The sequence below is a fragment of the Labeo rohita genome, chromosome 16 (genome assembly GCF_022985175.1).
Source record: "Labeo rohita strain BAU-BD-2019 chromosome 16, IGBB_LRoh.1.0, whole genome shotgun sequence".
NCBI classification, from domain to species: Eukaryota; Metazoa; Chordata; class Actinopteri; order Cypriniformes; family Cyprinidae; genus Labeo; species Labeo rohita.
Window position 1 is genome coordinate 26,599,604 of NC_066884.1, and position 15,538 is coordinate 26,615,141.

Sequence of the window (15,538 nt, forward strand, 5' to 3'; positions counted from 1 at the left end):
GGGGTGAAGGAGGGCGAAAATTAAGCCCCTGTGTGTCTCTCATTTAGGTCTGCGAAGGGAACGCTAACCAAAAGAAGAAAAGATGGATGAGAATGAAAATGGCATGAGAAACTACACAAGAACCCTTAGGATGAGAGCAGCTCCAGCTGCATTTAAGAAGAATGGACAAAAGCACAAATAAATATAGACTAAAAAGAAAAAGAAAATAAGACAGGAAAATTACTAACAAGTATGATTACTATACTTCACTGGATAACTTTTTTGACATTAAAAATTAAACATTAAAAATAATCTTTAGGGAAAATAGTCATTTTTTTATTACTTAAATAACATAATATGATAGATTAGATTAGATTAGAATGTATTATATAATTAGACTGTATTATATTAGATTAGATTAGATTATAATATTAAATAAAATACACTGCAAGGGCAAATGTAAACCTAATGAATACTTAAAATAAAATAAAAAAATAAAGTAAAATAAAATAAAATAAAATAAAATAAAATATGGATACTTCACACACACACAAAATGTAGTTTAATATTTTTCACCTTATATACACTGCCATTTAAAAGTTTGGTATCAGTACGATGTTTAATGTTTTTAAAGAAGTATCTTATGCTCATCAAAGTTCCATTTATTTGATAAAAAAAATATATAGATATTATTGCAACTTAAAATAACAGTTTTCTGTTTTAATATACTGTAAAATATCATTTATTTCTTTGATGCAAAGCTGAATTTTCAGCATTATTACAACAGTATTTAGTATTACATGATCCTTCAGAAATCATTCTAATTTGCTGATTTATTATCAAACGTTGGAAACAGTTGTGCTGCTTAATGTTTTTTGGAACCTGTAAAGCTTTTTTTTTTTTTTCAGGATTCTTTGATGAATAAAATGTTAAAACGGCATTTATTTAAAATAGATATCTTTTCTAACAATATAAGTCTTTACTATTACTTTTTATCAATTTAACGCATGCTTGATGAATAAAAGTATTCATTTATTAAAAAAAAGAATAAAAATTGACTGACCCTAAACTTTGAACGATAGTGCATATTATTACAAAAGATTTTTATTTTAAATAAATGCTTTTCTTTTTAACTTTTTATTTATCAAAGAATCCTAATAACAGGTTCCAAAAAAAGCATTACAACTGTTTCCAACATTGATAATAAATCAGCATATTAGAGTGATTTCTGAAGGATCATGTGACACTGAAGACTAAAGTAATGATGTTGAAAATTCAGCTTTGCATCACAGGAATACATTTTATTTTAAAGTATATTAAAATAGAAAACCACTATTTTAAATTGCGATAATATTTCAATTTTCTGTATTTTTAATTAAATAAACACAGCCTTGATGAGCAGAAAAGACTTCTTTAAACAAAATCTTACCGATCCCAAACTTTTATATAGAGCATTATTTGTTTACAAACATGCAGTTTAATATTTTTAATATAATGCGGTAAAAATCTTATAAGTGAGCAAACACTTTCTAGAACTACTGCGTATAATGAATAGAACTCCACAGAGAACAAAAGAACATCCCAGTGTTTGTGAGAAAGTACCTAATTTCCTGACTCGCAATGACGCACGGACTTGGCCCATGCCTCTGTCTGTGCTGACTACATTCAGCATTGGGTACAACGAGTCTATATATCAGGATGCAGTACAGAGAACAACTACTGCGCTGACAGGATAATTATAAAGCAGTGTTCACCTTCTCCGTGGTGAGTCTGATGGCATGTTCTGACAATCCTACATGACGCTCACAAGTTTTTCTACTAGAATCTCTCTGATTGTAACCATTCCAACTTCCTAAGAGAGCCACAGGCAGCATGCCTGCTCGAACAAGAAACAATAGGCAACAGGCAAATTCACATTTCTCCTTTAGAGGCTTTAAAACATACAAAATCTTATGTCATGACAGACAATGCTATGGCTTAGATTATGGTGACTAAGAGGAGGAAGTATTTGGAGTTTTCCATTCTTTGAATCTATATTAAGATTTCCTGATTCCAAGAAATGTACCTAGATTTTCCTTTAATAAAAAGTTAGTGTTCAGGTATGATCAGTTAATCTCCTGAACACTAGGTGGCAATAATAGCCTTGCGACTACCTGCCGCTCCAGGCAAGTGACTCATGGAACAGGTCTTGCAATTTTCTGGTGTTTGGCATGGCTGCCTTTTGTCTGTCAACACAGACAGAGCCATGTTGTGATTTATGATCATGTGCCCTTCATTGCCAGAGGTTATTCTGTGTCTTTGGGTGCAGACAAATGCACGTCAGTCAGTCAGCTCTGTTTGGACGAACACGCCTTCCCTTCAGGGTATATGAAGATACTGTGATCCAGTGGCATATCAGACTACAAAACAATGCAAGTTCCATTATAATTCAGAACATAAACAAACACTGGAATTGGGCAGTGTACTCAAGGACCAACTGCCATTCCTGTATAAAATGAGGGAGTTAAACTTTGTTTTCTCAGAAGAGATATAATGTCGCATTCAAGTGAAGTCGGGATTATCGGATTTATGAGTTTGGAATACATAAATGTCAGAGAATACTTTTATTTATAAGATTTTTTTTTTCGATTTTTAGTGCGATATTAAAATAAAAATCACAATTAATCGCATTTCAAAATTGAGATTTATACACCTGAGGGTGCAAAAAAAAAAAAATCTCAATATTGAGAAAATCGCCTTTACTAATCAAAAATTAAGTTCTCATACATTTACAGTAGAAATTAATTTCCTAATGATTTTTGCCATAAAAGAAAAATCAATAATTTTGACCCATACAATGTATTTTTGGCTATTGCTACAAATATACCCCACCGACTTAAGACTGGTTTTGTGGTCCAGGGTTACATATAAACAACATATTTTTCTTAAATATATACATGCGTGTGTATTTATATACATAAACACACACACATATATTATGTGCACAAAAACTTTTGTTTTGGATGTGATTAGTCGATTAGTTGTGATTAATCATTGCCCAGCATTAATAAAAATAAATATATTCACAACTTAGCTAACAAACAAATTAAGGTGTAAATTAATCACTTGTCTTACACAGTTTTCCTTATGCAAAATATTTTTTATATTTAAGATACCATGCATAATTAAACAACGTAATAATCATGATAGAAAATGTCTGTACTATTTTTCCCCGACATAATGCATAATAGTAATAACATCTGCTTAACTTAAAAGTGGGAGTTTCCCTCTTAAAACAATAGTTTAATTAAAAATAATTTAAATCACACTCAAGTTGTTCCTATACAAATTTCTTTTACCTGTTAAACACAAAAGATTATTTTTTTAAACAATTTTGGGAGTAGTGTTGACACAGTACCTACAGTGGGTACGGAAAGTATTCAGACCCCCTTAAGTTTTTCACTCTTTGTTATATTGCAGCCATTTGCTAAAATCATTTAAGTTCATTTTTTTTCCTCATTAATGTACACACAGCACCCCATATTGACAGAAAAACACAGAATTGTTGACATTTTTGCAGATTTATTAAAAAAGAAAAACTGAAATATCACATGGTCCTAAGTATTCAGACCCTTTGCTCAGTATTTAGTAGAAGCACCCTTTTGATCTAATACAGCCATGAGTCTTTTTGGGAAAGATGCAACAAGTTTTTCACACCTGGATTTGGGGATTCTCTGCCATTCCTCCTTGCAGATCCTCTCCAGATCTGTCAGGTTGGATGGTAAACGATGGTTGACAGCCATTTTTAGGTCTCTCCAGAGATGCTCAATTGGGTTTAAGTCAGGGCTCTGGCTGGGCCATTCAAGAACAGTCACGGAGTTGTTGTGAAGCCACTCCTTCGTTATTTTAGCTGTGTGCTTAGGGTCATTGTCTTGTTGGAAGGTAAACCTTCGGCCCAGTCTGAGGTCCTGAGCACTCTGGAGAAGGTTTTCGTCCAGGATATCCCTGTACATGGCCGCATTCATCTTTCCCTCGATTGCAACCGGTCGTCCTGTCCCTGCAGCTGAAAAACACCCCCACAGCATGATGCTGCCACCACCATGCTTCACTGTTGGGACTGTATTGGACAGGTGATGAGCACTGCCTGGTTTTCTCCACACATACTGCTTAGAATTAAGGCCAAAAAGTTCTATCTTGGTCTCATCAGACCAGAGAATCTTATTTCTCACCATCCTGGAGTCCTTCAGGTGTTTTTTAGCAAACTCCATGCGGGCTTTCGTGTGTCTTGCACTGAGGAGAGGCTTCCGTCGGGCCACTCTGCCATAAAGCCCCGACTGGTGGAGGGCTGCAGTGATGGTTGACTTTCTACAACTTTCTCCCATCTCCCGACTGCATCTCTGGAGCTCAGCCACAGTGATCTTTGGGTTCTTCTTTACCTCTCTCACCAAGGCTCTTCTCCCCCGATAGCTCAGTTTGGCCGGACGGCCAGCTCTAGGAAGTGTTCTGGTCGTCCCAAACGTCTTCCATTTAAGGATTATGGAGGCCACTGTGCTCTTAGGAACCTTAAGTGCAGCAGAAATTTTTTTGTAACCTTGGCCAGATCTGTGCCTTGCCACAATTCTGTCTCTGAGCTCTTCAGGCAGTTCCTTTGACCTCAGGATTCTCGTTTGCTCTGACATGCACTGTGAGCTGTAAGGTCTTATATAGACAGGTGTGTGGCTTTCCTAATCAAGTCCAATCAGTATAATCAAACACAGCTGGACTCAAATGAAGGTGTAGAACCATCTCAAGGATGGTCAGAAGAAATGGACAGCACCTGTGTTAAATATATGAGTGTCACAGCAAAGGGTCTGAATACTTAGGACCATGTGATATTTCAGTTTTTCTTTTTTAATAAATCCGCAAAAATGTCAACAATTCTGTGTTTTTCTGTCAATATGGGGTGCTGTGTGTACATTAATGAGGAAAAAAATGAACTTAAATGATTTTAGCAAATGGCTGCAATATAACAAAGAGTGAAAAATTTAAGGGGGTCTGAATACTTTCCGTACCCACTGTATATTTCAGTAGTCAGTACCAATACCAGTAAAATCCCATGGTTCTAGGTACTAATTTTGGTACCACAGCAAAAACTATTGTAATACTGTTAGTAATTCTGAGTAAATATGCTAAAACATTAGCACGTAGCCTTCAAATATTGTTCAATTATGTAAACGTTAGCTAACCGTGCTGAACCATGCTGCCAGAATGCGTGTAGTGATGTCGCCACTTAGGATCGGTCACTCATCTGTTGTCTGGCTACTAGTTTATCTCTGTTATTTGAGCGAAATAAACAAATATCTGATCATCCTCCATAACACGATTGCTATTTACATATCATACTGTATGTAAACACCAAGGCAACTAGAGCTGCATGATAAGAGTTAAACTGATAATCACAATTATTTTGATAAAAATTATAAACTGGATTATTAATAACGATTATTCAGAAGGGTTATACAATAACATTTCATGTGTCCTTTAACCAGCCTCCACTGACTACATATATACTCACTTCATTTAACCAACTATGATAATACAAAACTCATGGTTTTTGGTTAGTGCTTTGTAATCTGTATTCTCTAGATTTTCTAAGTGGCAATTTGTACGCAAATAAGACAAGCTACTCAGATTGCGCAGTAAATTTGCTCAAAGCTCGTTAATACACACTGATAATAACATTGCCATGCCGTTTTTAATTGATTAACATTATGAAAACCGGTAAAAACTTTAGAAACGTATAATATAGCTTAAAATAATTTCAATTTATGTTCATTTTGCCCTACTGTATTGCCACAGGTAGCAAAAGTGCATTTATTCCTCAAACACAATAGATGTATTATTGAAACTCTGCAAAAGTTTGATAATGGCAGATTTGGTTACACAAGCAGCACAAATGCCTTGTGAAAAAACACACTTTAGCTGTATGACACTTTCATGTAAGCAGAAATCGCTGTGGAGACATCGCTAAACTCCAGCACATGTATGTTTTCATGCCGTCAGCGATTGTTCCACCATCAGTCAGCGTGTGCACGGGGTTGCCAGATTGCACCGATTAAGTAAAACACCGGGTAGAAAGTGTATCCTTAAAGGAGAAAAGCTCTGTTTTGGGGACTTAATCTCTCCACATCTGGCAACCACAAACATGAACACTAGTGAATTCAAATTAAAAATATGTTTTCAGGATAAGTAATGAGCCGGCCAATATCATGACGATTGTTTTTAATTAATCGAGAAAGGTGGATATCTTATCGAGATTAAAATACGATTAATCGTGCAGCCCTAAAGGCAACAACTGATGCGTATGTATTAGGAGTTCTGTAATCAGCCCCACAGTGGAAAACAAAACAATATCTGTGCCGACTGGCCTGGATCGGAATGGAATGGAACGGTTAAGTAATAAAAACGGTTCAGCCTGACAGTGGAAAAGTGGCTATTGTATTAAAAAGACCAAATAAAAGTAATAAAATAACACAGAAAGGCAGATGTTATCACAATGTCAAAATCACAATTTCAGATATATTTATAAGCTTTATATTTGATAAGCTTTTGTAAGTGTAACAACAACCTGTCCAGGGACTGCGGGTGGAAATTAGCATTTTTGCTATAATCTGGCACATGACATCTTTTCTTATTTTAGACTAATGTTGTTTGTGCATTGTCCCTGATCAAACAAATAAAATTAAAAAAAAAAAAAGATTCAGTGCTCCATGTTAAAGGGGCCATGAACTGAGAAATCTAAATTTTATTGATCTTTTGACATATAAGAGGTCATTGTGCTATAAAAACATCCTGTAAGTTTCAGAACTCATAACTTTCTTGTTAGTCTAAAAACAACTTATACTGAAGTCAATCCTTCAGATCCCAACATTAGGAAAGAGCAAATAAACTTTATTTTTAATGCACGTCCAGACTACGCAAGTGAGAACTTGGTCCTTTGTTTATCACGTCTTTGTTTACAAACAAGTCATAATTCGACGCAGGATTTTCAGAAAGATTGAAATTAAAAGACAATGCTGTGCTGACAATATTGGATCCGACAGTAATGTCACAGCACACAAGTGTGAGTAACTGTTTTTATTAGGTGGACACTATTGCTTTGTTATTTAGGGCTGTCAAGATTCCTTAAAAAAATCTGATTGTAAATAAATCCTTGATTGCATTTTGCCATTGTCACAAAATACCGGAAATGATGCCTTCAACAGACAAGAATCCATGAAAATCATTATTAGATTGTTTTTCTAAGGCTGCACAATATATTACAACTATTTAAAAGCCATAATAAAGCATAGCGCTACTGTGAATTCACAATATTAAACATAATACCAAAAAGGATTAGATCACGCTCTATAGTGTAAAAACAATCGTCAGGCCTCTGCAGTCATTTGATGTAACACATAATGTACAAAAGATCTCTATTGTTTTATTACATTATGTATTTTAACAGTTTTGTTCAATAAAACCCTATAATTACTTGCTTTCAACCAATTATTATTGTCTCATTGCTATTACATAGGCTTACATATTTTAAGTAACTTTAAAATCTATTGCTCACTTGGGTTTATATTTTTTAATACCACAAAAAATGACCAGATTACTCAATTAATCGTCAAAACAATTGTCAGATTACTCGATTTCCAAAATAAACGTTAGTGACAGCCCTAGTGTTATAACAATTTGTTAGATATGTACTGAGTATTTATGTGTCCATCTATGAAGGATGTAGGCTGTCAAACATACATAATATTAGCCAATCTTAGCAGTGGCCGTTTACTGGTCAAAACAGGACAGAAAATAGTCTATTACTTCAAAATTATGTTTTTTGATGTAAAAATCTTGAAAATTATTAAAAAAGGCAGTTCATGAAGACTTTAAGTATTGATCTGGTACTGAAGTACCTGTCCTTTTGACAACACTATTCCGTAGTATGGAAGTCATTGGCTACCATTACCTGTTCGGTTACCAACATTCTTACCAATATCTTCTTCTGTGCTCAGCAGAAGAAAAAAACTACAGTTTCGGAACAAGTAAATGATGACAATTTCATTTTTGAGCGAACCATCCCTTTTTATTTGACAGATATTTCACCATAAAATCTGGTTTACATTTGCAGGTTATTCTGGCTACAAAGCCCTTACATGGGAACATATTGTATGTATTTATGGCTGTTTGAAAATGTATATTTTACATATTTTTTATATTTAATTAGAATGTAATCAAATAAAATACTATTTTTTGGAATTAAATTACAGCTTGTAAATCAGAATTGAAGTGAATCAGAAGATTAACATTGATATACAGCCCTAAGTAACTCTGAAAACAACATACCACTTTGTTCTCGAGGAGATTTTGTTTATTTACTACTTTAACAAAACTAAAACTTTATCTTTGAAAGATTTTGATGAGCCTCAATCTCAAAGTCAATCAGAATGGAACAGTGATTTCAAACTCTTTCCAGTTGATATAGATCAGATGGTCTGTGGACTACAGAGATGTGAACCCACCTTCCAAGAATCTGAAAGTTCTACCTGTTTCTCACAGGGGGTTTGTCCCTTTTAATCAAGAACACTGGCCACAATGTGATAGAGCTGCTGAGAAGCAGAAGCCCTCCTGACAGCCGGCCGTAAAACAGTTTCATCGGACTCGCTATATCACACGCAAAGTAAAAAGTTCTAAAACACCACTTTGATCTGGTCGGATCCGAACCCAGACACTAAACCCTGACAGTGACCACACTCAACTCCCTCTCCACTAACCTACAGCAGTCAGATATTCTCTTTTATTTCCTCTCACCATAGAGTCCACATCCATAACGTTGTAAATGCAGTTTGTTTTATGTTCTCCCATCCAGCAGTAGCTGGGGAACTCCAAAAAAGCAGATGGAGCCAAACACCCCACTTATCCTGCCAACCCACATATTTCATTCCCGTGCACACCGTCATGACCACACTCACGTTCAACTACACTCCAGCATGACACACCACTTTGTGCCAACATACTGGAATTTTCAAACTACCAGCAGGTTGTAATATTTTATATCTTTTTCTGCCAAGCAAACTGCCAAGATCTTTCACAAATACTCAAACCGCATTCTGTTATACAAGCTGCTAGTAAATGTTCATTTGATGAAAACCTTGTTAGAAGGGGGAACCAGTTGTGACTGAGATTTTCCTGGATATGATTCACAGTTTTTCCCGAATAACATGAATAAGACATACATATCCCATCAGTTCAGAGAGTTGCAACACATTTTCTTCAGGTCTAAAAAGAGATTAATTCTCCATAAAAACATCTTCCTCAAAAACCACATCTTAAAGGCTTGCGGGGAGTGAGAAGTGACCGGTTATATAACCTACTTTGGAACTAGCATCTAGTATGCATCAAACACAGACATTTAGGTTACACTATATATAACAGCAGCAGTTATGTGTTCTAAAACGATACCTACAAAAAAAGCAGTCTTTCTGAGTCAGACTAGAGCGAAATCTGGTTCTGAAAATCTTTTACAGCAGGAAGCATTTAAGTGACCAGCAGTAAATCCAACATTATGTTAAGCAGCAGTAATGGCGACTCCCCAAACATTACACTGCCAAATATGACAGCAGGGCCTTGTAATTTCCACACTGTGGAAAGTGAAGATGGGAAAATGGAATCAAGACATTAAAGTTGCAGTAACATCACACATGATTCCTATAAAATGGTAGAAAGCCAACTTGGCTGACTTGAGCACAGTCCTGAAATAAGTGAAAAAGCTACAGATCTGACGTAAAACGAGGAGGGCTGGAAAGTCCAATAGGTTAACATTGTGTTGACTGGAATACTTCAAGTTCTAATACTTAATTTTAATAGCCATTATGATTTAGTATGATTTAGTAGAATATAATCAGATCAAGGAAAGAATTACACTGCAGTTCATGCATCAAAAAGAGAACTGAGAACTAAGCCTGTATTTGCCAAACAACTGTAGTTGGTGTAATCTGTTAAACAACTTACCGCACTACAGCCACACAAACAGTGGCTTAAGGTGCCAAAAAAAGGACTAAATGTAGACCAAACCACAAAAGAAGACCATATTAGTCATACTTGGACTGAAACATACAAATATCTGAATCTAAAGTCTTCATTCACTTAAAAAAAATAATAATAATAATTGTTTAAAGGCACAGTTTATAATTTTCGCCACTAGAGGGCACATATTCAAAACAAACAAAGAAACAAAGGTATAGTTTAAAGGAGAAGTCCACTTCCAGAACAACAATTTACAGATAATGTACTCAGCCCCTTGTCATCCAAGATGTTCATGTCTTTCTTTTTTCAGTCGTAAAGAAATTGTTTTTTGAGGAAAACATTTCAGCATTTTTCTCCATATAATGGATTGATATGGTGCTCTGAGTTTGTACTTCCAAAATGCAGTTTAAATGCGGCTTCAAACGATCCCAAAAGCGGCTGTAAACAGCCGAGAAAGAAGGGTCTTATCTAGTGAAACGATTGCTTATTTTCATAAAAATAATACAATTTATATACTTTTTAATGTCAAATGCTTGTCTTGTCTTGCTCTTCCCGACCTCTGTTTTTTTTCCGGTTCACAACAGTTAGGGTATGTCCAAAAACTCACATCTCATGTTCTCCCTCAACTTCAAAATGGTCCTATATCACTGTTTTACCCTTTTTGTTAAGGGTGTTTGATCTTCTTTGCATGTTCACTTTGCATATACTGGGTCGGAACTTCTACAGCGATGTAGGATGATTTGATTTCTGAAGTTGAGGGAGTTTTTCGACATACCCTAACTGTCTTGAACCAGAATACACAGAGTTCAGGAAGAGCAAGACAAGATGAGCGTTTGAAATTAAAAAGTATTTCAATTGTATTTTTTTAATGAAAATAACCAATCGTTTCGCTAGATAAGACCCTTCTTTCTCGTTGCGTTTCAGGCTACGCTTACACTAGTGCGTTTTAGTTTTAAAATGCATAACTTTTGCTATGGTTATGCCTGTTGTTTAAGCTACTCCACCATTTTCAACCCCCGAAAAACTGAGACTTTTGAAAAAGCTGCAGACCACGTTTTAGTTTGAAAACTCTGGGGTTATGTTTCAGGCTATGATAACACTAGTCTGTTTTTGGTTTAAAACGCATAACTTTTTGTCGTTTACACTACTCTGCGTTTTTGACCCTCGAAATTTTATTTCTACAAAATAAAACCGGAAATTGAGGGTGTATGACGTTGTTTGCAGGCGACACTAGTTAAAGGCATAGTTCACCCAAAAATGAAAATTCTGTCATTAATTACTCATCCTTATGTCGTTCCAAAACCTGTAAGATTGAACCACTGATCTTGGTACCTTTCTGAGACCTGCACGTGATAGCTGTATTGATGTCTATGCAGGATCAGAAAGCTTTCGGATTTCATCAAAAATATCTTAATTTGTGTTCCGAAGATAAACGAAGGTCTTACGAGTTTGGAACGAAACTATGGTAAACTATGCCTTTAAAATTGCTAACTTCTCTGGATTTAAACATTCCTGGAAACATCTGGGATAATGCACAAGTCAGCAAAATATATAACACTGTTCTAGTGTGTTTTTTTGGATATTATAATAAAAAAATCTTACATATTGTGCCTTTAAATGACAGAATAGACTAAATGCTTTTGCATTTAGCCTCATTGGCCACAGCAACTTCTGGTGCAGCGCTGTGTAAGGGAAACACAGGAACTGTCAGGGTGGAACGTTAGTCTGGTTAGCGCCATATTTCATTTTCGACAGGCTGTGCAGTTGTTTAACAACATACCAATTGTTCAACTGACAAAATGTCTTGTTGACAAACACCTCATAAAAGAGATTTGAGAGTGGAGAAAATTGCATGATCTAGTATGTTTATACAGTGTGTGCAACTGTAAACACTGTAAGTCTATCCCTCACAGCCTCATTTTTAAACCGTGTTAAATTCAATATGGCGTCTAACCTGATTAAGGTCTACTAAGGAAGGCAACAGGACAGAAATAATGATACAATCCACCTTTATGCTAAAGGTACTTAAAGTTTCTGGAACTCATTACGATTTAATATACTAAAATGTTACATTTACTATAGTTAATTATATTTGTTTATATAGGACCTTAAATGTAAGTGTTTGAAGGTGGAATGATGATGAAGACTGAAGACTTTAAGCCAAGTGAAGTTACAATCTATACTTCTCTTGGCAGACACTTCATATCCAAGCATGGCAGAAAAGAGACACATAAAACAGAGACAAAATAAAAGAGAGCGTCACCTTGAATATGCCGACCCAGTCCTTGGGATGTGGTTTAATGAACTGCGTGAGGGTGTAATGGCACTCTAATGCTGCGTGAGGGAGGTAACTTTTCCCCACATTCTGGAAGATGACATGGGCAAAATTAGACGTTTCCATGGTGTTGCTTGCTGCTGTCCCCTCCAGGAATAAAGCCATCTGTCTATCAGCAGCTGCGTCTGTGGGAATACAGGACCCATAAGAGAGAAGTGAAACAGAAAATATTTTGCGCCAGATTCTACAGTTATCTAGGGTGAATTGTATCTAGGGTAACGTTATGAAACAGTCATTGCATGTAACAGAACACACACCTTATTTCGTCTATTTTCATATTAATTACATGTTGCTGAAGCTTCTGATAATTGCTGCACAATTAACAGTGTCAAAAATCACACACAAGAAATCAGTTATTCTTGCAAAATGATTTATACGAAAACACAACTGGGCCTGTACTGATTGTACATTATTACACTTTTAACCAAATAAATAAGGAAACTGACACAAATATTGATTTGAGTTTAACTTGTATTCTATTATTACATACTGTTTAACAAGTAAAAATTAGACAAGACAATACAACGAAGATTTAAGAGTTTGTTTAAGGTTCAGTAGCTTAGAGGCATTGGGAAGACTGAAGATAAACGGCATGATTCCTTTTAAGCCCACATGACTTAAGTCAGGCAATATTTACAGATTATAATTACAGACAAAACAATATTTGTCGTCTTTAGAATAGAGACATCAAAGATGTTTTCAAGTAATACGGTTATAAAGCTTCTTTTTTTTTTTTTTTAACTAGCACAAAGTATATTTCAATACTAAGAAAATAACAACTGATTCATGAACTACTTCAACTCATATTAATTAATTAAACAAACAGTTTTGATGTGACACTGTTGCAAGAGATTATTCCAAATCAAGAACTAAACATGTTTGATTCCAAATACAAAGTATCAGCAACACACATTGCATTTGAGATAGAATAAGTCATTTCTCTACAATTTATGCCTACCATCTTTTTATATTTTAAAATAAATGAGCTTAATTATAGGTTCCTTAAGCACAATAACCTAAAATTATATATTTAAAAACTATAAAACTCAGCAGAGCCTGTGTGGGCTTGACAAACCTCTTTCAAGTGAAATATATGAATAATAACATCATGATTGTGGCATTAATACTGGTTGGTTTGTAATTGTTTTAATAAATATGTTTTGTTGTCGACCTGTAGTCAAAACATGAGGTTGGTATATTTTAAAAATTAACTTTTTCTTTTTGTCACAAGCACACACACACATCCCATACCGTGTCTCAAGAATCTCAAGAAAGTACATTACCAGTCAAAAGTTTTTGAACAGTAAGATTTTTAATGGTTTTTTAAAGAAGTCTCTTCTGCTCACCAAGCCTGCATTTATTGGATCCAAAGTACAGCAAAAAAAAAAGTAAAATTTTGAAATATTTTTTTTACTATTTCAAATAACTGTTTCTATTTGAATATATTTTAAAATGTAATTTATTCCTGTGATTTCAAAACTAAATTTTCAGCATTGTCACTCCAGTCAAATGACCCTTCAGAAATCATTCTAATATTCTGATTTGCTGCTCAAAAAAACATTTATTATAATTATGTTGAAAACAGCTGAGTATAATTTTTCAATTTTCTTTGATGTATAGAATGTACAGAAGAACAGCATTTATCTAAAATGGAAATCTTTTGTAACATTATAAATGTCTTTTAATCACTTTTATAAACCACTCTTATAAATCACTTTTGATCAATTTAAAGCATCATTGCTACATAGAAATAATAATAATACTGACTCCAAGCTTTTTAATGGTATTGTGCATAATGTTATAAAATCTTTTTATTTCAAATAAATGCTGATCTTTGGATCTTTCTATTCATCAAAGAATACTTTAAAATGTACTCAACTGTTTTAAATACTGATGATAATAATAAAAATAATATTAATATGTTTCTTGCTGATAAAAAATTCAGCTTTGAAATCACAGAAATAAATTACATTTTAAATGTATACTTAAACAGAAAACAGTTATTTTACATGGTAAGATTATTTCAAAATTGTACTGTTTTTGCTGTACTTAGGATCAAACAAATGCAGGTTTGGTAAGCAGAAGAGACATTAAAAATCTTACTGCTAAACTTTTGACTGGCAGTGTATTTTTTTCCATACTGCACATAATGTCACTGAGGCAACCCAGTCAAATTATTGTAACCAAAACTCTGGGAAATGTACCAATTTTGCACTAATGTACTTTTTTCAGGTTTGAAGCATTAGTCATGTCTCACACTCACAAGGCGATGACTCAGTAAGCAAAGAACATGTCTGATGATTGCCCAGAAGATTTTGAAGATCTGTGTGGTTGTGAACAGTCAACACAAACCACACTGATAAGAAAATGTCATGTTTTGTAATCAAGCTGATACCTAAACGACATGAGGATAGCGGAGACCATAAAGTTGTGTGTAAGGCAAGGGGTTTACCTGACTAGTTTCTTCAGTTTGTCAAATATAGGGAAAATAAGCATTGCAAATTATTTGAGGAACACATGCTGTACATAAAATACCTCCCTTTCCTATACTTCACTAAACTGTCACATAAATTAATTCACACTGCTGATTTTTTTCCTTTTTTAATCTAAGGAAACGCTGTAATCGTATGTATGATAACAGCGTTGAGTACAGCAGCAGAACAGGAAATTCCTGACACTACAGAAACTCCGTCATACTTTCAGAAACAGTTGAGCTCTGCCCAAAATATTTTTCGCACGGCACATTCAGCATGTGAAGGGGTGAAAACTTGCGATAACCGCCCATAAAACAGAATAACGTTAACTCCCCCTTTCAATTTAAAATGATTACGACCTTTATCCATGGCTGAATAGTGACGTCACACGTGACGTGTCTTATTGACTTGAACTGTAAAATGCTTCATTTTCATGTTTACACAATCATTTAAGCCTGTAACAACAAAACTACATTTATTGCGGCTATTTAGTTATAACTTCCGTGACACTATGTTGTACCTGACAATCAAAAGGTCGTCTCTAAAAATAGCACAACACAAACAGAAATGCAACATTAGATAATTTCGCCGCGAAATAATTAACGTTAATTAGATGTATAACTGACTGTCAAAAAATTATTTCCCTTCATACGTGTTGTCTAAACATAACTGTTTTGCTAATAGGCCGAAGTTACTAGCACTTATTACAACTTCGAGTGTTTTA

General features: G+C 34.7%; 1 protein-coding gene across 6 annotated transcripts in view; it reads right to left on the reverse strand.

Moving 5' to 3' along the window:
* Positions 1-15,538, reverse strand: part of tax1bp1b (Tax1 (human T-cell leukemia virus type I) binding protein 1b) — a 40,288-nt gene that overhangs the window by 24,146 nt on the left and 604 nt on the right. For all 6 annotated transcript variants that reach the window (XM_051130699.1, XM_051130697.1, XM_051130696.1 and 3 more), the window contains exon 2: positions 12,269-12,465. In XM_051130699.1, the coding sequence (XP_050986656.1) occupies positions 12,269-12,445 (177 nt within the window). In that variant the 5' untranslated portion in view covers positions 12,446-12,465. The remainder of the gene's footprint in view (positions 1-12,268; positions 12,466-15,538) is intronic.